Here is a 24,555-nt window from a genome sequence, read left to right on the forward strand (position 1 = left end):
TCTCCAGCAGGAGGCGCCCAGGAGGATCCTGATCAGATGCCTGAACCACCTCAACGGACCCCTTTCAGTGCGAAGGAGCAGCAGCTCTACTCCGAGTTCCTTACCCTATCTCTAAGGCTGAGCCCAGCCACCCCACAGAGGAACCTCATTTCAGTAACTTGTATCCGCGATCTCATTCTTTCAGTCACTACCCAGCACTCATGACCATAGGTGAGGGTTGGGACGTAGATGGACCAGTAAATCGAAAGCTTCAACTTCCAGCTCAGCTCCCTCTTCACCGCGACAATCTGCGTATCCATCTCACGCTCCATTCTACCCTAACTCACGAACGAGACCCTGAGATACGTGAACTCCCTTGCTTGAGGCAGTAACTCTCTCCCAACCCTGGGGTATTTTTACCCATCTATAGTTTTTCTCCCCAACGATCCCTTAGGGTCTCTGTTGAATAACTCGTTCAATGGGTACCAGTTCGTCAAAGTATTTGAGAGCCAGGGGTTAGTGTTGTCTTGGTATCTGTGTTTTCAGTAAAGTATTGGTGATGGTTTACATGTTATACAAGGGAGAGTGCAAAGTCCAGCAGAGTTATTCATAAAATCCCCTTTTAAACTTAAACCACAGATTTTGCCACTGTCTTTCATTTATCATCTAAGCCTCCGATCATCACAGTCAAGTTCGTACATAGCAGATTATACATGAACAAAATAAAATATTTGACTGACCACTTTCATCAGGGCAAATTATCTTGTACCTCACATCTTATAATGACATTAAATAAAGAGCACCTGGGAAGTGGAGTTCGCAGTGTGGTTTCCAAGGTCCACATGTAGGGGAACCTTCGCCGATACAACACAGGACTCAATACAGTGACACAGGAAGCAAAGACATGGAAATACATATAAGTACAAGGAAGGTCATTGTTATAAATTGTCACGAATGCTTTTTGAAAAACAAGGAAGTAAAAACTATAAAGATGTTTTAGGTTGACTGATAGAAACATGCACAGGCACACTATCACAGTATTCAGAGACACCAGAATCTGTATTAAGAACAAAAATGTCTGATTACTGTAAATATTTTATAACCTGAACTCTTTTAGGAAGCCTCAACCCTCCAGATTTGTTTGCATTATGTATGCAGCTGAGTGCACTTTTACTCTCTCTCTCTGCCTACGGTCCGCTCTCTCTTTTCACTCACATTTCCCATACATACATACATACTGTACTGTTACATCTGCAGACACACATACACATACACACACTCATACTGCATTCAGCCCACAACTGCAGTGTCCTTTGGGACTGCCAGCAATGACATCACCGGTGAAGGGCTGTCCCAGCGTGGCACAGATCCATAAAAGCTTCTAATCTGCTCTCTGATGCACAGGAAAAAGGAACATGTTGGTGTATATCACAGTTTATGGATATGGGTTTGAAAAGCCAATAACTAAAGAGGTGTAAAAGAGGAATAAAACCCCTGATATATTACGTAGACATAATACAAATTAATAATATTTTAATGGTATTAGAAGTCATATCAGATCTCCTCACATGCTTGGCAACCATGCTTGGTTGAAAAATAAGTCTCCCAGCTTCCTTCTGCTCTAATTTAACCCTTTCTGCTCCCCTCATGGCCATGCAGCAGCGTCAGCAGCCTCCACAGTCGCCAGTGAAGGTCAGAGAATGACCCCACACAGTAAGGAGCAGGAATGAGGAGTGGTATGCTTTATAAATAGCCTGCCTGTGTGGCACACCCAAACCACCACCACCACCGGCACCAGGGACTTTTCCATTTTGAAACAACCTCAGATTGTATTTCTGATTAAACAGAAAAATTATTATTCATCACACATTTTACTACCTTTCACAGCCCATATCATTGAAATTCAAAGCCAGTGAGAGCAGCGATGGACCAGCGACAAGTCGGTACCGTCACTTACGCTATTAATAGACTGACATTTATTGTTCCAGGAATAAAAAGCGGTTTGATTCAACACAGAAACTGGGATGAATCAAGGACAGAGTCGAAGCATGCTGAGCAGTTATAGTTAGATGCAAGTGTTACGCCAAAGACAGAATAAAGTACAAATGAACACACACACACACACACACACACACACACATGGAGACATGTACATTGATCTTATCATGTAATCCCCCTGGGTCAAAGTTCAAGTGGAAAGCTGCTGCCCGCTCTGAGTGCTCAGCTTCTGTAAGAGGAGACAGCAGACTGAACTGTAAGAGAATTTCACACTTGGCGGTCCAAGTCAGACTAAAGGATCACTGCGTGTTTCAATGTACGAGGCAACAATCTGCTGCTATGTGGAGCAACAGTTTGATCACTTCCTCCCAAATGGACATAAAATTTGGTATGGGACCCTTTTAATGACTGACCGTCACTAACATGTCATGTCATTTCAGACCCAGCCACGCCCACCTGCCCTCTCATAACCCCTTTCCCTCCAGTTTAACACCTTGGTTGGCTCCTCCCACCAGCTCACCTGCGTGTCATTTCCCTGATTGCCCACAGCAGCAGCAGCCTTTATACAGCATAGTGCTTCACGCCACTTGTCACTTATTGTCTTTTGTACTATGCTGAGTTAGCAAGCTGTCAATTCACCATTGAAAAAATGTTAACTTTATACACATCCAGTAGTTATGAAGCAACATTGTTAGTCATTTGGAGTCCTGTTTTTGACCACCTGATCAATGTAAGTCCAGCCCCTTGTCTGATATTTTTCAAGCTGGACCCTTTTTTCTAATGTTGTTGTGTCGAATGTGAATCACTTTTTTTTTAAACCTGGTCCAGTATTGAGCCAAAGCACTGCAGCCAGCAGCAGCAAAACAGGCTACAACCACTCCTAACCACTCAGGCCACGTCCCCACCCTCAATTTACGTCCACTAACATTGTTTTGCCACTGACAGGTTCCAATTATTATTCTAAGTGTCTGACAATTTATAGAAAGGATCCCTGCAGAGATAGGCGTTTTTGTTCAAGAGTAAGATCCTTTATGTTTTACCAGAACCAGCCCTGAAATTGCCAAAGACAGTTCCACCAGATTCCATTTAAATAATTCATTTAAGTAATTTTTGTCATCGCAAAACACACTTTATGCAAAGTCCACAGAAACAAAAAAACCCTCACAAAATTATACTGGTTCATCTCTACGCAGTTCCAACAATCACCACCTCTGGTTTAGTTCAAATAAACCCTTAATTCACCCAGTTAGATGTGAGAATATGCTGGGTCTATACGGCTAAAATTACTGTTGATTCAAATGGAGTCTGGTAAGTTTGGCGATGGCAATTTCAGGTCTGTTTTTGGTTAAACAAAAGGATTATACTCTTTGACGGACAACAAATTCCCTGAGAGGTTGTCCGTCAGTGGTCTTGCTCAATACTGGATATGTTTCAAAAAATAGGAAAAAAATGGGGAATTTGCAAAAGGCAATTCCACCAGACTCCATTCAATTCAATAGTAATTTTAGCATGTATAAATTCAGTGATTTTGAACGTCTAACTGGGTGAATTAAGGGTTTATGTCGACCAAACCAGAGTTGGGGATTGACAGAACAGTGGAAACATGAACCAAGATGGTTTCTGTGAGTTATATTTTGTTTCTGTCAACTTTGAATGAAGGGTGTACTACGATGATAAAATTACTGATTACCAGAGTCTGGTGGGTTTGGCAGTAGCAATTTGTTGGCTATTTTTAGTTGAACAAAAATGGTCTTAAGGTCGATTTCTGTAAGTAAACATGTCGTAAACTGGGGTGCAAACATGCCGCAATGGTTACATTGCCGCGGCTGTCTGGACTCATTTCAAAAAAGTATGTTCCTATTGGTCATTTAGACATAAAAACATGGGAAAATAAGGTTCAGGTTGAAAATAAAATACTGAACTCACCCTTTAATGGCCACACTTTGTTATTGTAGTCTGTGATGAACATTGCAGCCTTCAGACTTACAGTATTATTATTATTTTTTTGATTGACAACCAATTATTTACCATCCACAACAGCTGAATAACCATCAGCGTATTGAGGCTTTGTTCTTTTTAGACAACCTGACTGACAGCAGGGTGTTTCCTCATCAGACCGATGACTCAGTGTTAATACTTTAGCCTTAACAGCGATCAGACAGCAGTCCAACAGTGGCTTAACTGTTTAGCTGTCTGACAAATGGTGTGTGCGTTTAGGTGTACTTGTGTGGAGGTCTATGTGAGCTACAGGGCGACACACAAAGAGAGGGAGAGTTATCTATAAGTAGAGTATGAGTGGTGTCAGTTGTAAGCCCCGGGTCTAAATAAAGGATTACCTTCAACCTTAGAAAGTGCACACACTCTCAGCTGCCGCATTAGCACAAGTGAGGGGGGTTGCTGCATCTACACACCACAAAGCTAACACACATGACCTGGGGGATCATGTTAAAATTACCAATAACCTCTGCTGGCTTCCTGTCATGGTGTTTCATCAGGAATTCTGTCCAAAACTGGCTAGTCTGGTGGGGTTAGTTACACAGTAAATATTTCGGACATCTGAGGCTTGCAGTGTAAACATAGCCTCTGTATAACATCATCTTTTGTTACATTTGGCTCTCTGTACAGGGGCAAACAGGCAAAAGTTCCCTGAACTCCTGTTTTGAAATAGAAATGACCCTAGAAATCACGCGACTAACACCTGGGCAGAGTTGTGTTGACCCCATTTGAAGTGAGTCAAATGAGTGCCAGAGGCCGTGTTTGGCTAGAAGGTGCATGGTGTTCACGCTGCAAAGGTTCAGGGTCCAGCACCCGAGAAGAGGCGCTCATAAGTGTTGGTCACTTTGGATGGAGAGGGGTCTTCCAAATGTGGAACGACAGCAGGGATTAGGTTTCACAGATTGTCAGATTTGCATGTGGGTGCACACAGTTGACGGTCAACATGTTAGTTCCTCTGATCAGGCTGCCAAAATGAGTGCATTATATTCTTTTTTGACAATTATGCATATATTTGAGTGTGTGCATTGATTTATTCGCCCTAAGCCTTCTTGTTCATTCACACTGAATGTTTTGCTTGCCTTTGTGAATGATTATTCTTTAGCTTTCTGCGAAATCACTGTGCCAGACTTACACTGAATTCCTCTATTTGCTGGACTGCCAGTGACCCATTAACATCTAATTTATGGATTCTGTTTTTTACCCCTACCCCTCATTTTCGAGTGCCACCTTATCGCTTGGAACAGAGTTACAAGGGTAGCCGTTAAAATTTAGGCCTATGAAATGGTATAGTCCTTCAACACCAGGATGCGTCATGGGTAGTTGTTGATGCTGGCATTTTCACACATACTGTTGGGAATAGAATGATTTTATGTGTTTTACTATAAGTTGTGTTTCACTATATAAGTTTTAGATGTGTGAACAATGAGAATACTGAGATGATTTCAGCTGATCTGAATGTGTTTGCTTTGCAGAAGTGGAGAAGTACAGGAGAGGAAGAGACATGAAGTCTGAGGAGCACATACCGCAATGCTTAGATAATTAGTTTCATATATGGTAAAAAGAATAGAAAGTGATATACAGATAGTAAGGTACAGCACGTGTAGGGAGTTGTGTTGTTCTCTTGTCTTTCAAAACAGGAACCACGCCCCCACCGCCAGCGGGAAGGAGTCAGATTAACACAAGGCAGGGGCGTGGTGTGGTGAAGGAGGAAGTGGAACTGCCAATGAGAAGAGGACAACGCCTTGCGTGCACAATGACACTCTGTTACGCTCAAATATACTGGGTCAGGGAAAGGACAGGAGGTCAGACTTCGTGAACTGACACACCTTTGTTGTTCGTCAGGGACGTGAAGTTGAGACCCAGAGCTCTGTAATTTTATTCCTTTACTGCTTAATAAACTACATTAACTGAGACCGAATATCTTCTCCTATTGCTTCATTAAAGAACACGCAGGACTGAGCTCACACATAGCACATTGGAGAGTAGGATGAGACTCTTAGTCCAACAATACATAAACATATGCGATGAGTGTTGCCAGCTATATGCATCCTTTTGCGGTTGCCACAATTTGTTGATAAATTAAGGGTGCTTTCAGACCTAGAGATGTCTTGCTTTGGTCCGAATCAGGGACTCATTTTGTTACCAAGTTGTATAATTGCCTAGAGTTGGTTCGTGTTCTCACGGCAGCATTTACAAGCGGACCTGATCAAATGCCTTGTGTGAGAAAGCTGCTCTTGATTGGTCAGAATTTCCATGTGGAAAAAATCCAGGAAGTAAAGCAGACGTTGAAGAAGAGTACACTTGCAAGATAAATGTGACACTTTCTAATGTCACAATGGAGGGACAACTACGCAGGTTGATTTTAGCGCTGCTCATCGTGGACTATATTGCTGTCATTGTTCATTTTAGTCAAACCATACAGTTTGAAAACGAGGCGCGGCTCCAACTAGAAAACAATGTTTTGATGCATTGGATGTGCTGAATGTGCATATAAAGGCAGTACAGGAGGAGGTGCATATTAATAATCCTCCAGGACTGTAACATGCTCATGTTTAACCCAAACAATGTGTCATGTGACTGAAGTTGGAACAGAGTTCATTTGTAGAGACCACCTCTTCAAGAAGGTCTCGGTCCAGTTGTTGTTTTGGTGGTGTGATTGCTGTGTTCACACCTGCCCAAACGAACCGCACTTAGGGGGCAAACAAACTTAAGTTTGATTGAACCAAACCACACAGGGCAGGTGTGAAAGCACCCTAAGTTTCACACTATTAACTGAAACAAAAAACTCAAGCAAGTCCAGTAACCTACGATGTAGCACTTGAGACTATCAATCAATCAAACAAGTCATCAAATAAAAAAGCACTGATATTAGTGCAGCAAATTTGGTAAATGCCATCAATAAGGGGCAGTGCAACATGGAAATATGTTAGAATGTTGGGCTGTCATGCACCAATTGGCAATATCTATGTAACGTTAGCTAGCTAGCTAGTTAGCTTCTGAAATATTGGCATACCAAGTATTTTTTGGTTAAGCTTGTTAAAGGTAAATGGATTAAGATAATACAAAGGTTACTGTAGTTTTTAAAACTTTCTTAACAAAGGAAATACATCTGTGGGTTTTTTGGTTGGTCATACAGCCATCTTGTCGATGATTTCTTGTAGCGGTCAGCTTGATGTTTGCCTCTGAAAAACCTCAGTTTGTAGACCTAACACGTCGCCCTCTCCCTCTATCCCAACAAGAATGTGAACACCCTACCTCTGGATGTGAATGTGCAAAATGGACGGGTAATGGCTAAGAGGTAGGGGCAAGAGGTGTACTGGGATTTAGCCAAAACTAACATTTTCCAATAGTGCCATCCCCCACCCTCCGTTTCAGCACTGCTTCCATTTGGTTTTATCCTCCAAAATAACCTCACAAACCCTGCTGCACCCTGCAGTGCAGATGAATCATTTACAGGGCCAGCATAACTTTGAATTTCTGCATGCGTATGTGTGAGCATGCACTATTCACCATCCACAGAGTCCCTGAACTGTACTGGAAGATGAAGAGCTCCCTCTTTTTCAGACGCAGTGAAGTCACCTTCAGCGCGGAGCTGAGTGGAGCTGACAAGCTGGCATGAAAACATGCCTGCTAATGACGCCTTCTCTGCGTGAGCCACCTTGGAGCCAGCTGGACTCGGAACAAGGTCATGGTCTTGGCTTTTGGTCCGAATCACAGAGACGGAGGTAGATTTAGGCATCAGTTCAAAGATTTTTCAGTGCATTACCTCACAAGACCCCTCGAGACTGAATCTGTCTGTGTTTGGCTGTTCAATTGTTGCGACAGACGTTAATGATTCACCAGAATTTAGAGAGCAAGAGCACATCATTTGTGCATGTTGGTGCTTGGCTGAGAAACAATAGAGAGGAATCTGCCATAGTGAATTAAAATAATGAGCATTTGAAATGGACTCTCTCACAAATGGACCGGAGTCTCCTTTCTAAATACATATTCCTATATTAAATAATATCTTCTCATTAAGACACAATGTAATAGTGCTTTGAATGCATAGACGTCCTATCTCAATGAATACTACATATTCAGAGAGTTGCTGGTGTAAAATATGAATATTAGTGGACAAAATGATGATGACATAAAATTGATTTGGTACAGACCACACTAGGTACATTTTGGTTGATATTTTTTCATGTGCTTTGACTGCTAATTTATCTTTGGAAAAAAAAAAATCGAATTTTTGTGCATCAAATGATCCAGCCTATATTCAAGTAGTTCCGAACACTGAAAATAGATTGTCAAATTATTGATTATTTAGTGAGCAGGACACATTTTAGGAACAAAACTCTTCAGCTGCCTTTCAGACATCCAGTCTTTCAATGAAGTAATAACAAACATATAATTCCAGATATGACATACTTGGAAGATTAGTTTATTTGGTAACCAACTTCACCTTAATGACATTCAAGATTAGCATTATCATCACAGTATTGCATAACAAGATACTCTGACATGATCTGAGATATCAAGACTATGGTCTAAATTAATGAAGCACTGAAACTTGACAAAAAAAGGTGACTGTTGTTTTTAAGAAAATCAATATACTGTAAGTCATTTAATACAGCTGTCGTGAAACATTGAAATTGATGGCCAGCAAAGATGTTTTAAAACAAAAGCCACACAATTTTGATGTACTATGACAAATTAATAGAAAAATCATGATTGAAAGGCACATTCATGGAACAATGATGGGACAATCTTGCATGCACACAGTCCCATGGGATAGAAGCAGCATCGAAGTTACAACTATATCACAGTTTAGTGGTAAACACATTAGAATACCTGATATAACACGAGTCATATAGTATACAATATACATTTATTGCTTTCATTATTGCTGTAGTAAAAGTGAACTATGTGCATTAATTCTCATAGATTGTTGGGGGATATTCAAGCAGCATATGGACAGTATAATAAAATCTCCATTTACACAAATTAAACACTTCCATCATGTAACCCTTTTAAAGAGGTCCAATTTGCATAATTATAGATACTGCCACAGAAAAAGGGAAGACATTTTATGTAATGCTTCTGTGTACTGGTGGCAATCCTTTCAGTTCCCTGAAAGATTCACTTAATCACTGGCTATTAGAGGGCAGTCCTCTGAGAAAAGTCCCATTAGATGACGGTTTTATCCCACTGATCATGGTGTTAAAAGTATGTGGGTCAAAATACATCAAGGAATCTGAGCTGAAAATGGTTCAACTTAAAAGTTGCAACATCACAACAATGATTATATGTAACACTGACATTTAAAATATGTTTCGTTCAACCTTTAACCCTTCAAATGTATACCAGTTTTACCAACACAGTACACCTCTTGAGGACCCTCAAATTTGCTAAACGAATTCTTACTAGGATGTTTTCATGATATGATACAGTATAAATAGGTATGTATCATCATGTGGGTCCTTGTGACAGTCTGTACAATAAACTTGACCTCGATCTGGTTCAGTATCCAGTACCAAAGCTCACTGTACCATTCTCAATCTTCCTCACACCTCACCTCTCACAAGCGTCCCCACCATTTGTGCACCAGCAGGTCATCTCCGAAGCCTGTATCGAGGAGACGGTTGCCACACTCCTCCCAGCGACACACTTCACCCTTGTCTACGACCACAAATTTCCACTCCACGTGGCTCTCTGCAGGCAGGCTGATGACCACAGACCAGTGCCCATCCTTGGCTCTCTCTAGCGGGACGAACCCCTTCCAGTTCCCCAGCTCCTGCTGGTTCCCTGTGATGGCCACCGTTTGGTACGGTGAATAGGTTAAATAATGGATACGGAAGGTCACATTGACATTCTGGGTCATGGGCTGGACCGCCACAACCTTTTTGTTAGTTTCCGTGTTTTCGTCGACAAGGGAGAGAGTGCTGGTTTGTTTGACTTCAGTGGAAGGTGGGATATCTGTATCGGTACAAGTGGTGTCCATTACAGCAGAGCTGCTTTGGCACTCTTCAGTGGGCAGCTGGTTGGTTTTTGAGTGGTCTTGGGCAAAAGACGGGGCAGAGAGATTCATCCAGGGAAGGACTTGGTAGTTACTATCCATGATCCATTCATTATGGTCCATAGTTGCCTCCATGATACTGATTTCAGTCCTTTCATAGTCCTCCTCTTTCTCCTCTGCTTTTGTTTCGTCTTTATTTTCAGCGCTTACTCTTACCTTCTTCTCTTTGACCTCAACATCCTCGACAACAACTTTCACATCCCTCTGCTTTTCCAGCTCATCTGTGAAGCTAGCAACACTGTCTGCAATCTGCACACAAAACTGATCTATCACTCTGTGGTAACTCTCCTCAACCTCGTGGCCAAAAACGTCCTCGTTGGCTGCAAATGATTCATAAGAAGTCCGATATGTGAGCTGACTGGGGGTAGGCTGGGAGTGACATGATGGGTAAGGCCCAAACACCATACCTGCTGTTTCCTCTTTAATGATGGATAAGGCTATATCATTGGCAAAGAGGTGGTTTTGAGCCTCTGATTGTCCCTTGGACTGTAGATCACAATTCATCACCGGAACGGGCATATTTTCAAAGATCACGTCAAACTCATTACCAGCATCAGGGCTGACAGTCATGCTTGAAATCCCACTCTCCTCACCAACACAAGCAGATGATATGTCATTATCCCCCATCTGACATTGCTCTAAATTCAGCAAGTAATATTGATACAAGGGGTTGTCCATGTCCTCGGTCATGGCAGGAGCAGCACTTTGTTGGTCTTGGTAGGAGGAAAACATGTCAGGCTGAGATTCTTCAGATATTATTGGTGAAATTATGGCAGCGGCATCACAAGCAGGTGCCTCTATGGCAGAATTAACCTTTGTCTCTTCAAAGGTTTCGTTATTTTCCATGTGGTCACTTTTTAGGTCTTGGGAGGAGGACAACATGTCAGAGCCAGGCTTTTCCTCAGATGTTAAAAGTGCAGTAAGGCTAGCATTATTGCAAGTAGCTGCACCTGTTGTAGAATCATCACTCACTTTGTCAAAAGCTTCATTTTCCCTGATGCAGTCACTTTGCTGGTCTTGGAAAGTGGATGACAGCTGAGGAAATGATACATCTTCAACTATTACAGATGGTATGTTTTCAGCCGTTTCAGGATCAACAGCAACACTCGCCTTGTCAAAAATCTCAGCCATTTCAGGGGTGGTAATGATTTCACCATCACAAACTACTATATCAGGCACAAAGGCAACACTTGCCTCTTCCGCTTCATTTCTTTTTGTCTGGACACTTTGTTGGTCTTCGTAGCAAGACTGAAAATGAGGATCATTCACTTGGTCATCCCATTCTTTATTTGACACCATAGTTGTGCCATTTTCATTGTTTTCAGACTGACTATCTGGCTCATTTGATGGCATTTGAGGGCCAAGAGCAGTAGAATCAGCATCTTCATCCAAAGATGGAGCTATTTCATCTTCTTTCTGTGGTGGTTGACAATCCGTTGGTGAGTCCGGGAGTTCTGCAATGCCTGAGATTTGAGCTTTTGCATCAGTAGTGACACCTGACAGGCCATCATGATGATTATCAACTTTTATGGGTGCACTCAAACAGGGCACAGCAGGACTGGATGCCACACTTGGACTGTTTTGTTCTTCATTACAGGCAACGATGTCGTCAGGGGTCATTTTCTCTTCCCCTTGGTCACTGTCGAGAACACCGTCCTCTTGGTCACAGGTTACACTATTTTCCTCTTGTTCAATCTCCCCATCTTGCTCATCGAACTCTGATGAGCAGGTGTCAAATTTGGCAGCTGAAAGTTGGTTCAAGCCGTCTTCATCTGTAACCTCTTCACCAGCTAGATCATCATCTTCAACCCTACCACTGTCCTGACTGGGTGGTGTCACCTTGTCTGTCACATCACACTGCTCCTGCTGTGTAGATGGCAAGTTTATTTCTCGCTCAGATGTTGAGGACCAGATCTCATCTTGTTGACCAATTACCTGTTGGTCTTCATACTCCCCCTTTGCCTCATCACCCTCATTTTTCTCTTCCTCCTCTGGAGAGAGATGAGTGTTGCCGGAATAACTACTGTAATCAATACTATCTGGGCTCTCTTCCTGAAACTCCTCATCTTCACCATGACAGATGGGAGGGATCGGTATATCTTCAATATGAATGGCAGGCTCTTCCGAGTTGGACTCTTTGTCGTTTATGGTTTTATCATCTTGTAGTCTGTCATCATTGCTGTTTTCATTCAGGGTTTGTTCAAAGTGCACTGGACTCTTCAAAGCACACTGGGAGTTTTCCTCCTCTTCTCTCGTTGTCTTGTCAGAAATGTCCTTGTCTGTGGTTGCGTCCTCCTCTTCCTGGCATTCTGCCTCTAACACCTAGACACATGAATGGAAAGTCAACATCTTCAGGTCTTCCTTTGTCAGACAGTAGATAAAATTAAACACAAGACACATAAACTGCCTGTGGCTGATCTCCTAGTCTGTGCTATTCTGGTCCACAGAGAGAATGAGGTCTGTGGGAAATGGATGTGTAGATGTGAGAGACATATTCCCACTGGGTTGGTGCTCCAAATCCTTAAAGAAATAGTTCAGACCAATTGGGGTATTCACTTACTTGCTTTCATGAAGAGAGTTAGATAAGATTGAAGGCCGATACCACTCTCTCTAAATATGATGCTATAGCTGCATCTTGGGCTAGCTTAGGCCAGATCACACCTGGATGTGTTGCTTCAAGGCATGGCCTACAAACTGTGGCTGATCCTGTTCATGCCCTTTTTAAAGAATTCATACAATTGGCCTTGGGAAGATGCTATGGAGCTGCTGCTGCTGCAACCAAGAATATTTAGAAAATGTCTTTCAAACCAAATACAGTAACTTTGCTAAATTTGCAACCTCCATTTACTTGAACCATGTCCATTGTTGTTGTCTCTACTGTGCATCTTTGTGTTATTTATTGTGTGTATTGTGATTTTACTACGATGTGTTTTAGCCAATTATTATTTAGGGCTACCTCCGACTAAGAATTTTCCCAGTCGACCAATAGTCGTCATTTAGGGCCATTACTCAACCAGTCACCTGCATGTTTATGATATTAATTTAATTATTAAATGATATATTTTGGGCGGGACAACACAATGGTTTGGGTTGAAGGTGTGAGAAAGAATAGTATCAGTAACATTGTTAACACTGTGCTACATTACAGAGAAATACAAAACCGTACTAATGAACCTTCATTAATATAGGCCTATATTTTATCTACAAGTGCACGTCACACACTGAGCGAGCCGCCTGTTAATGACGCTGTGGGCTAATGGGCATGTAGCTACTTCCATGTTTCAGATGATACGTCATGTCTGTAGTCGACCAATGAAGATGAGTTTACATATCACCTTGGGTTCGTCCTTCACCTTCTCAAAATGATCCCACACTTTGGATTTCCTTCCCAACATGTTATTAACTAGCCTGTGGAATAACCGCAGGTACCAGCCCTGGAAATTAATATGACTTCTGTCTGACTGCTGAGTGTGGACTCTTCCTGTGTCTGTCCTTTCAAGTTAAATTCCCACATGGTTCAGTCATATGGGTTTTGATTTATTTTAACAAGGCGCAGCTCCTAAAAGAGTTTCACGACTAAGCGACCAATGAAATCTGCCGACTAATTACCTTTCTAGTCGACTAAAGTCTGGTCGACTGTTAGGGCGGAAGGCCTATTATTATTTTCATTTAAAAAATTGATTCAATATCTCCATACCTCTCTTACAGCTAACTAGCTTGCTCGCCAAAACAAAAATTGCGCCATGAAATGGCAGTGCAAAAACCACTGATGCCAACAATGTGTTTCTTGCAACATGTCTTGGTGTGATCAGGGCCTTAGTTTAGCAAAACATTAAAAAATGTAAACAAGGGGAAACAGCTGACCTGGCTCTGTCTACAAGTTATAAATCACACCACCTACCAGCACCTCTAAAGCTCAATAATCAACACATTTGAAATGGATCAACTGCGACTGATGAATTTCATATTTCTCTGTAGCTTGCATATGACCTCACACAGAGACAGATGGCTGCTTACCTCCTCTTCCTCCTTGTGGTTCTCAACACTAATTGGCTCAGGCTCCTTCCAGCAGCTATCATTATCATGGACCTCTTCCAACACATCCTTAATCACGTCATCTGTTTCGCCCTGCTGGCAATCAACAGCATCCTCCACCATTTCAGCCTCAGTGTAAGTATCACTTAGCAGGCTTGGAGTGGCCTCTTCTGCATACGTCTCTGCCTCTTCGTATGAGTCCAACACAGCTGCCATTTCCTCTGTGTTATCTGAAGTGCTGCGCTTGTTGGCTGGTACTTGGATGTCACTCTCAGGAGGGGAATAAAGTGGAAGTTTTTTCTCAGGAGCAGCACGGCGGTGCCTGAGTTTGAGATCACTCTGAATCGGCTCAACATCCTGCTTCACGTCTGATGAGCCTTCATCGCTAACGTCTATAACAAGAAAAAAAAACAAATAGAATACTTTACAATGATACTATACACTAATATAATTTATAGCATACTGAGTTTGTATTTAATTAATTTTGATGTGGTACGTTTAAAATTCATATCTGATTTTATAACTAGGGAAGCAGAATAGATGTGCAAATATAAATCAATTTTAAAAAATATACAAAAAAAGATATTTTGGCACATACGTAGATGAGGAAAGGTTGTGTTAGGGGAGTGCATATTTATTTTGTAACACTGGGTGGTACTTGGACTGTAAATAAACTGGGTTTGTTACTTATTTATTTAATTGGGGGGTAAATAAACTGGGTTAAAAGAGGAAATGTAAGAAAGGGGTAGGGACATGTAAGTTTTACTTCTACCTACTATTTTTGGACAGCGATATCTTTGTCTTGTTTGTTTTTTTATTATGTTTCTATATATTGGTCATTCATTCATAGGAGGCAATTAATTAAAATTGTAAATTAATATATTAAGCAAAAAGACATAATCACAAGTAATCAGTGTGACAGTGTGTTTCTAGGTCTCCTTTAATTAAGGCCTTATTTAATCCAGCCATTATGTTTATTTAGTCATTTTTTTCTCAGTGTGGCTTAGCTGTATCCAGTGTACTAATATTAACAAAATATACTTTACAAATCAAAGGTAAAAGAACTCATAATTTATAAAAAAAAAAAAAAAGGCCCTTGTAGGGTTGCTTTATTACATATTATATTAGTGGGTTATTAGTATGGATGCAGCCACCTGTAAGCAGCATTTGTCTATTTCAGCTGGAGCCAATTTCAACTTTTAATCCACAGTTAATTTTATTTATTGTGGAGTAGTTTAATCTATAACAATGCATCATATTTTATGAGCCCATTATATGTTTTGTTTGCAGGATCTTAACCTGAAAAATAACCAGTGACACCTACTGTCAAAGGCCTATAAATTAGAAGTAAAAAAAAATATATATATATTTTGGGCTATTTCCCACTGAAGAAAGTAGTTTGGAAATACTTGAAGTACAAGTAGCAGAAATGTGTAGAGGACAGCTGTTAATGTGCATGTTACATTCAATCACTGCCAACATATAACAATATTTGTAGGGGAGACAGGGGTTGGTTGTCACAGTGCTTATTACAGCCACACTAGAAGGCGCTGTGACATTATGTTGATATCAAACAGTTGGCCTGACACCCTACTCATTTTGCACTGGTCATTTTGAGGAACACACACAAAACACTGAGGTGAGGAGATATATTGTCATTTGTAAGGGTCAGAGTAATTTTTCATGTTGTTGTTTTTGTATTGTAAGTTCGTAGGATATTAGTCATTTAAAAATCAAGGACTTATTAGAAAGTTGAAGGTAAAAACTTTGATTTGAGACATTTAGCTAGCATGCTAAAGCCATGTGGTAGCTAGCTTAACTGTTTAACTGCCACTGACAAGATTTTCCATCATTTATGACAGTAAGCTTCCATGCCATTGACAAGATATTCTAGCCATCCGTGTTTTCACTGTTATAAGACAGAGGGCGCTGTTACACATCTTGTCAAATAGAACAGCACAAATGCCGGCACTGATGGAAGAGTTACGGTTGCGCAAGCCATGGAGATGTTCATTGGCCTCAGACTCTGACAATTCCTGTTTTGATCAACATTCTGAATCTGATTTGGACGAAGAAGCAAACGAGTTTGGTGGCACGAAACGGGATCTTTGTAATGGTGACAGTGACACATGCACAAAACGAGACAACAGAACATTGGAAGATCACTGAACATGGTAACGTGTTCCGCTATACCTCAAACAGAATATTATTTTCATTTACACAATTCGAACTGATGCAAGGAAATGAGAAAAAAAAACAAAAAAATGTAAATGTGAGATTAATTTTGTACTTTAAAATGACTGTTGTTGACAACAATGCATTTTTCTCAGCTTTTTGTATGGATTTTCTTTTATGAAAATGCACAAATTCAAGTGGTGATAGAAAAGTAATGGAATAAGAGAATAAAATGGTTTATTTGTGTTATAAAACAGAAGGTCTCTTTTTTAGTTTCATGTATATACTGTTTACATATTCATAGAACAAAGTATTATATGGGTCTTGAAAGATTAGTGAATATGCTCAAATTGTTGGCGGTGGCTGGGAATTTAAAAATAATTCTCTGGCGTGGAAAGTGTTAGAAAACTAAAAAGTTACACTTTTGTTGAAATTTTTATTTTTTTAAATTATTATTTTTCCTGAAAACCCCTGGATAAATGCAAGCACAACCAACCCCATATATTGATGAGGTTGATTGTCACAATGTCTTTGATAGTTCATTACTTACTCGTTAGAATTAGCCTAATCGTAAAAATGAAATAGATACCCATTTCAAGCCAAGACCTGACATGACTATTCTAAGATGTTTTGATGGTGAGTAATTCACACAAGAGTAAAAAGTGTGACAACCAACCCTGGTCTCCCCTACTACTATGGTTATTTTATATCTTCAATATCCAATCGAATATATAAATAGGAATGAAATAAAATAGAATAAAATGTTGTTTTCTTGTGTGTTTAAAAACAGACATTCTCTTCTTTAGTTCCATATAAATACCGTAAACATATTCATAGAACAAATTATTCTGTTGGCCTTGAAAGATTACTGAATATGATCAAAAATGCTGGTGGTGGCTGGCAACTTAAAAATAATACTCTGGTGGGGAAAGTGTTAAAAAAAAAACTAAAAAGTTACATGTTTTTTGAAAATCTTTTTTGCCCCCTGAAACCACATTGTTAACTGCAGGGACAACCAATCCCATACATTGTGATGGGATTGGACAACCAACCCTGGTCATGGTTATTTAATATCTTTAATATCCAATCTAATATATTAAAAAGGAATGAAATAAAATAGAATAAAATGATGTTTTTTGTGTGTTTAAAAACAGACATTCTCTTCTTTAGCTTCATGTAAATACTATAAACATATTCATAGAACAAGTTATTCTGTGGGTCTTGAAAGATTAGTGAATATGATCAAAAATGCTAGTGGTGGCTGGCAACTTAAAAATAATACTCTGGCGGCGAAAGTGTCAAAAAATTAAAAAGTTACATGTTTTTACAGTTACATGTTGTTTCTTTTCCCCCCCTGAAACCACATTGTCAACTGCAGGGACAACCAATCCCATACATTGTGATTGGATTGGTTGTCCCAATGTGTCAGGGTGTCTTTGATGGTTAATCACTTCTTGTTACAATCAGCTGTAAAAATGAAAGAGATACTCATTTCAAGCCAAGACCTTATGCTTTAGTTTAATGTAGGAATGACTACTGTAAGATGTTTTGGTGATGATGTGCAATTCACACAAGGGTGAAAAGTGTGACAACCAACCCCGGTCTCCCCTACTACTATGGTTATTTAATATCTCTAACATTTAACCAATGACCCAGAGTTAGTAGTGGCTTAATATTTATTACAGTGTCAGTGTAACTTAACCCAGACATGACTTACACTGATATTATCTGCAGTATGCTGTTACATGTGTAAATACATGGTGTCCTTATAGTATTATGATCATATGTATATAATATTCCAGTGTCCTAGTGTAACTTGAGTGCTTGGTTTTTACTCTAAATGACTGAAGGTGTTGAATACAGACACCATCACCTATAGATAATATTCCGTTATTTACCTGTTGACTCCACGGAGCTGTGTGCTTCCTCGGGAGGGATCACCGATGCGTCCTTCTCCGCTCCGGGGCTCTCGCTGTCACCGTCCCCGGCGGTGGCCTTCCTCCGCTTCCCCCTCACGGTCCGGTAGATGATGAAACCCGCCAGCACCGACACGATCGCAATGACAGCCAGAGCCACGGCGGGACCGTGGCGCCCGATCATGCAGAAGAGAGAGGCCAGATCCATGCGTCTCTCCGCGGCCACGGTGTTGCCTTTACTCAGCGGCATCGCGGTGTGCTGCGAAAAAGCCCGTCTGTGATGTATCTGTGTGTGTGTGTGTGTGTGTGTGTGTGTGTGTGTGTGTGCGTGTGTGTGTGTGTGAAGGCCTGGCTGATCCGACTGAAGCTGCTGCAGGCTGTCGCTGCTGTGTCGAGCCGTGCTGTGCCGTGCCTTGCTATGCTGTGCGTGCTCTCCTCCACGTTTCCAAGTGTAGTGACCTCTTGTTGCTGCAGAGCTGCAAACGGTGCAGGTGCGGGCTTCTCATTGGCTGAGCGCATCACGGGGACTCGGGCATTCATTCATAAAAAGGGAAAGGGACTTGTTTTTGCAGCCTGAGTCACACATCCCACTGATGGGATTTGGATCCAGTGAAACCACGGCAACACAGCATGAAGAGATACTGAAAGGATTAGTCTCATCAAAGGCAGGACAAATGGTCACCTCCACCCAGAGTGTGTGTGTAAGTGTGTGTGACCACGGTTTCTTCATGTCTCTTATTAAGCTGTAGGATGTGTGTAATTAAAAAATGCACATCAACAAACCAACATTAAATCTATTTGACACTTTCACTGTGCCAAACATTTGGATATGTTTTCATTTTTAGATCCAGTTTACATATTTTACACTGAATCACCACAGTTAAAGGGATAGTTCAGATTGTTTGAAGTGGGTTTGTAGGGTATACTTATACTTATCAATAGGATTTATTGGACCCTTAGTAAAATGGCACAGTTAGGACTTAAATACTCTGATCTGTGCTGGAGATGTGACACCACTTTTGGCACCCTCTTACAATTGTTGTCCTCATGCCCCATGATAGATCTTCTGTGGTCTAAGATTATTGCCTTCATCAGTACAGTGATGTCATTTGCACTCGTACACACACCAATGCTTTTCTCATGGTGCAGGATAGCGCTTATTACTGGATGCAGGATAGTGCTACGGCATTGGAAAACTAAAGGAGATATATATCAGTGAAGGAGTGGTTTGAGCCCCCTGTAAAAGTCCCACCTAAGAAAATCAATATGAGTTTAAGTGTATGCTATATCGAGAGTATTTTGACTCCTTTACCTTTTACACCAGACTGCCCATTTTGATGGGGAAGGTGTTATGCGCTTCAGTGCCCCGTCTATGCTCTCATCAAAGCCACCAGACTCCATTGAGAAAAACAGTGATTTAACATAGCTGATTACAGGAGCTGCTGATCTACCACTGCTTCGATTAATTAGTCAGTTTGTGTTATTGTGTGACTTTGCTGAATCAGGACTAACCCTTTTAAACGCTGAAGTCACACAATAACACAAACTAACTAACTGACGGACGTAGATGTAGACCAGCAGCTCCTGTAGTCAACAGTGTTAAATCACTGTTTTTCTCAATGGAGTCTGGCTTTGAAGAAAGCAATATAACAGCTTCATTCCCATTGAAAATCACTGTCTGACATTAAGGTAAAGCAGTGAAAATACTCTTAATATAGAGTACACTTAAACTCATATTGATTTTTATAGGTGGCTAAAATAGATTTTATTGCTGACCCCTCCACAGCAGTAGACTTTAGTTTAGCCTCCATGTCAGACTCCAGCCTGCTTCTCCAAACTGGGGGCGTGCCGCTTGACATCTACTGTATGTAATATACTGTCTATGGATAGAAACAGAGGCGTAAATATAGACAGAGAATGTAGTGTGGTTGCACTGGGGCCCATGGGGTGGAGGGGCCCGACTGCCACCTGGAAATACGCCCGTGTTCAAAGAAGAACTCAAAGAACTTAACTTAAAAAACTATAATTTGCCAATAAAAAAACCATCAAGTTAAACTAATAATTTCCTATTTTCTTTTGTAGATTTGTCTTATACAGATATGTAATGATGATTGCTGTGTAATATGTATGTTAATGTGTCCAATATCAAGTATCTGCAAGTGGATGTAACGTAAAAGCGGCAGTGAGACACACCGTTGCTACCTGAAACTGTGTGTGTGTGTGTGTGTGTGTGTGTGCTTCATAACTTGTAACTAGCGCGTAATAGGGCCCCTCATAATAGCGCGCACTGGGGCCCGCTGTAACTGCCTTTTACCACTGGATAGAAACACCATACAGTTCCTCTTAAAGATTCTGAACTATCCCTTTAAGTGTTGGAAATCAGCATGTCATTCCATGCTTTACACCGAGGCATTGGTTGCTGCTCAACTGCTGTGGGGAAAATACAATCAATGCCAAGCACTGTACTGTCACTCTATTTCATTTCTTTCAAATGCGTTAAGTGGAAAACTAAAATGCAATACGAGTATGATATTGGTTATATAACCATTGAAGTTTTTGTTTTGCTTTGGATGTCATAAAAACGTCACAGTGTGTGCACTTTTCCTGTGTGGCCTTGAATTATATGCTGGCTCCTTAAAATGGCGCTCAGTCATCAAAACCTTGAGCTCCCCTGATCTAAGATTTGTGGTTTAAAATGCTCTTAAATGGTCAGTTTCAAAATGTCTTCCCCCAGACCTCCCTGGAGGGTTGGGTTGCAGGAGGGGTTGATTAAAAATGGTTCGCCCTTACCCCCATAAAAAGTGATTGCGGCTCTGCTTTACACGTAAAACATATACTTGGAAGGTCCTTTTTTGGAAATTAAAAAAACCACGCATTTTAGGGCATCTTCTAAACTGTAAGAGCTGTGTGTTGGTCTGATTTCAAAGCGAGCTTACAGTAGTGTAAGGTTTGAGACTGAAATGTAACAAATTTAATAATGAATTGGTATTATTAATATCGTTAACTCTCATGGACATGTCCTCTCACTTGTGTTATCGGAATAACTGGATACTTACAATCAATATATTCCAGTAAACATGGCAAAACGCAGGTCAAGGATATTGATCTGAGAAAGATGATACAATAATGTATGCAAAGGCTACTACATAGTACGCATGGTGTCAGTAATCCTCTTGGATTAATAGAGAAACATTAATAAATATACATAAAGGTGAGATCTGTCACAGAGGAAATTTCAAGAGCACACAGGAATGATTCAAGTGACATCAGCACGCCTGAGTAATGGCCCCACCCAGTGGAGAGATGTGGTAACGACAGGAAAGTTCCTGAAGACTCTGGAGCTCCTCCAGTGAGAATATAAAAGCTGGGACAGTCCCACTGCTGAGACAGAAAGCAACACACACTTTAACAAGAGGACTCGACACTGAACACACACTGAGGATGCTGTGCTCTCATGGACTCCACTCAGTCCTCTGGCCTGTACGCGTCCTGAAGCCAGAGGTCAGATCCCTGCTCCACCAGCAGGATCTACTGCAGAGAAACCTACAGGAGCTCCGCAGCAGTCTGGAGCTGATGGACAAACTTCAACACAAGATCCAGGAGGAGACGGAGCCTTTCCAAACCAGCATGGCCGTGCAGCTGGAGGAAGAGGGAGAGCACTTCGGCCTGACCCTGGACACTCGAGGCTTTTCCCCAGAGGAGCTGTCTGTCAGACAGGAGGGCAGGAAGCTGAGAGTCAGCGGGAAGACAGAGAAGAAGCAGGAGGACGGGAAAGGCTCCTACTCTTACAGACTCCAGGAGTTCAGACAGGAGATTGATCTGCCCCAAGGATCCAACCCTGAAGCCGTCACCTGCTGCCTGGCTCCAGACGGGAAGCTCCACATCCAGGCAGCCAAAGCTCCATGTGTTCAGGAGGCTGAGAGAGAGCTGACTATCAAGAGGAGCTCGGAGGAGGAGACACACACAGACGACAGCAGCACACAGGGCACACCTGGAAACATGGACTCACCTGCATGATGTTGTTGAACTTGTATAGATTAACTTTCAGTAAAATGATTGAATTATAATCATATAAGCTTTTGTATACATGAAAATGTTTAACAGATAGATTAAAAAGTTGATTCATATTCTCCACTTTCTTTTGTCTGAGTTGGTGACGAATAAACATCTCCAAACAATGAAAACAACACACCACCTTCAGTTATTATCAGTCATCACAGGGAGTGTTTATATGACCACTTGAACCTTGTGCACTCCTGACCTCTTGTGGCCAAAGCTTGTAGAACACTCTCCTTTAGCTGCTTTGCTCCTGGCCATTGTTCTATTGGTTCATGACAACTGTGATCTATAAACAGTTGAATGAAGTAAACTTTTAGGCCCAGATGTGTTTGCACTGCCGTTTGAACAACAAGAAACATTTATTTTGATGGAACATTGCCTAAGAGTTCAGGTTAGTGAGGGTTAACAAGCCATCCAAAATGATTTGAATACAAAAATGTCACTAACAAAGATCACACCAATAGAGATATAGATTCATGTTAGTTCACTGCATATGATGGATTGAGAGTCTGGATAGAGGGATAAGGGTCAAGGGATGTGGTATAAAGAGAGTTACGTACAGGATGTGGAATGAAGGGATGAGGTTTGGGGGGATGAGGGTCAAGGGATGAGGGATGAAAGTTTGAGGGTCATGGGATGAAGTGAGGGTCAAGAGGTGTGAGATAAAGAGATAAGGGTCATGGAATGTGGGATAAAGGGATGAGGGTTAAGGGTTGGGGGATGAAGGGATGAGGGTCAGGGGTATGGGATGAAGTGATGGAGGGATGGAGAAAAAGGTAGGGGGGTGTAGGGAGAAATGGGAGTCGTGTACAGGTGGGGGGTGGAGTGCGATGGCAGTCTAGTGCTGCCTGAAGATGGAAAGGCTGAGTGGAGGAGTTTGCGGGTAGAGCCTCCTGGTGGTTACAGAGAGAGATTACAGCAAAAAAAATAAAAAAGAAAGTTTTTTGGGGGGAGAGCTATGTGAGAACTGAGTCAGAGGGAAGTGGAACAAATCCACTGTGCTTAAATACTTTTAGTACAAAAACAGAATGCGACTAAGGAGTGGTCTTTGTTCCTGAACTTAGTCATAAAACATCATATAATCTGGAAAGGATCTTCAAAATGGATGCAGGACATATCAAGAGTAATAATATGACCATTAGGTACACTTGTGTCAGTGATACCAGTGACATTTCAGCTGTAGTTTGAATAACAGACTGTAAGTATTGGCTTATATTACATTAGTTTATATTAAACAGCTTAGTATTAAACAGTAACTATTAGCTGGCAAATGAAAGACTAATAACCAATAGATGGACTAGTAGTAGCAAGTACTTGTAATAACCAGGGTTGGGTGAATTAAAATCCTTTGTCCTGCTAAATGTAATATTATATTATTTTACAAAGGTGTAGGTTCAGTTTTAAGTTTGTTGGACACAGTCCCCCAGTCCCAAATGGATCCCTTACAGGCTCGTTGACTCAAGCCCTAAGCCCTTACAGACCTAGGACCAATTCCATTTCTTCCCCTTAGCCCTTGTCTTGGCCCTTTCCCTTGGTTTTGCGTGTTCACGTGAGGGTAAGTGGTGCCTCAATTCTCCGTCAGGTTAAGAGCCTGACAGAGAATTGGGGCACTGTAAGGGGTTAGGGCTCAACGAGTCTGTAAGGGATGCATTTGGGATTGGGGGACAGTGTGTATGTATGCTACATCAGCCTTAAAGGGAAATTTCGGTTTATTTCAACCTGTCTCCTATTGTACTAGCCTAGGCACAGCCGGGGCGCATAGTTGCGTCAGACCTGTTAAAATGTAAGTGAATGGGCAACCTTCAAGTGCAAAGTTCGTCCACTAAACAAGCTTTTTTTCCACAAAGACCGCCTCATATCGTTAGGATAAATGTCAGAGAACATATAGAAAACAACATGTAAACGTGTTGTCTTACCTTACCGGTGTGCTGCCATGTTTGTTTACCATTTAGCTCTGCTTTCCAAAGCACGGCCGAAATATCGCGAGAACAGGCAGCAACAGCTGCAAGGCAGAACCGGACAATAGCCTGAAAAGTTCATTCATTTATTTCATGAAAGATTTATAGAATAATGGCTGTCTTTTTGCCAGACTTTGACTTTGTGGAGGAGGAATTTGATTTTGCAGAGTTTGATGGCCGCCCTTATTTATTTGAGCCAGAATACACTGACGAAGAGCTTCGTGAAATTGAAGAACGGAGGAGGAGAGAGAGAGAGAGAGGCGCAACAGGTAGAGGACGAGAGAGGAGGAATGGCTGGTGCAAGGCTGTGTAGCTCTGGAGATTGGTGGTGTACCTGTGAATGCTGTGCCCCAGTGCCCACAGAAGAGGAATGCCTCTG

General features: G+C 41.4%; 2 protein-coding genes across 2 annotated transcripts; one reads left to right on the forward strand and one right to left on the reverse strand.

Moving 5' to 3' along the window:
• Positions 1–8,383: 8,383 nt before the first annotated feature.
• On the reverse strand, positions 8,384–18,607 carry stbd1 (starch binding domain 1). The gene is made up of 3 exons (XM_033647114.2): positions 18,142–18,607; positions 14,051–14,460; positions 8,384–12,355 (listed from the first exon to the last, which is right to left on the reverse strand). The coding sequence occupies exons 1-3, from the start codon at positions 18,407–18,409 to the stop codon at positions 9,536–9,538; spliced, it is 3,498 nt and encodes a 1,165-aa protein (XP_033503005.2). The 5' UTR covers positions 18,410–18,607; the 3' UTR covers positions 8,384–9,535.
• Positions 18,608–20,682: 2,075 nt separating this feature from the next.
• On the forward strand, positions 20,683–22,345 carry LOC117270073 (heat shock protein 30-like). The gene has a single exon (XM_033647519.2). The coding sequence runs from the start codon at positions 21,601–21,603 to the stop codon at positions 22,174–22,176; it is 576 nt and encodes a 191-aa protein (XP_033503410.2). The 5' UTR covers positions 20,683–21,600; the 3' UTR covers positions 22,177–22,345.
• The last annotated feature ends 2,210 nt before the right edge of the window (positions 22,346–24,555 follow it).

Source organism: Epinephelus lanceolatus, chromosome 19 (assembly GCF_041903045.1).
Source record: "Epinephelus lanceolatus isolate andai-2023 chromosome 19, ASM4190304v1, whole genome shotgun sequence".
Classification (NCBI taxonomy): Eukaryota; Metazoa; Chordata; class Actinopteri; order Perciformes; family Serranidae; genus Epinephelus; species Epinephelus lanceolatus.

Bases quoted from the DNA above. Each gene is read 5' to 3' on its own strand.
- stbd1 (XM_033647114.2), bottom strand. From the start codon at position 18,409: ATGCCGCTGAGTAAAGGCAACACCGTGGCCGCGGAGAGACGCATGGAT. The intron at 14,461-18,141 runs GTAAATAACGGA...TTCTTGTTATAG, and splicing joins CAGCTCCGTGGAGTCAACAG to ACGTTAGCGATGAAGGCTCA. The intron at 12,356-14,050 runs GTAAGCAGCCAT...TCATGTGTCTAG, and splicing joins ACCACAAGGAGGAAGAGGAG to GTGTTAGAGGCAGAATGCCA.
- LOC117270073 (XM_033647519.2), top strand. From the start codon at position 21,601: ATGCTGTGCTCTCATGGACTCCACTCAGTCCTCTGGCCTGTACGCGTC.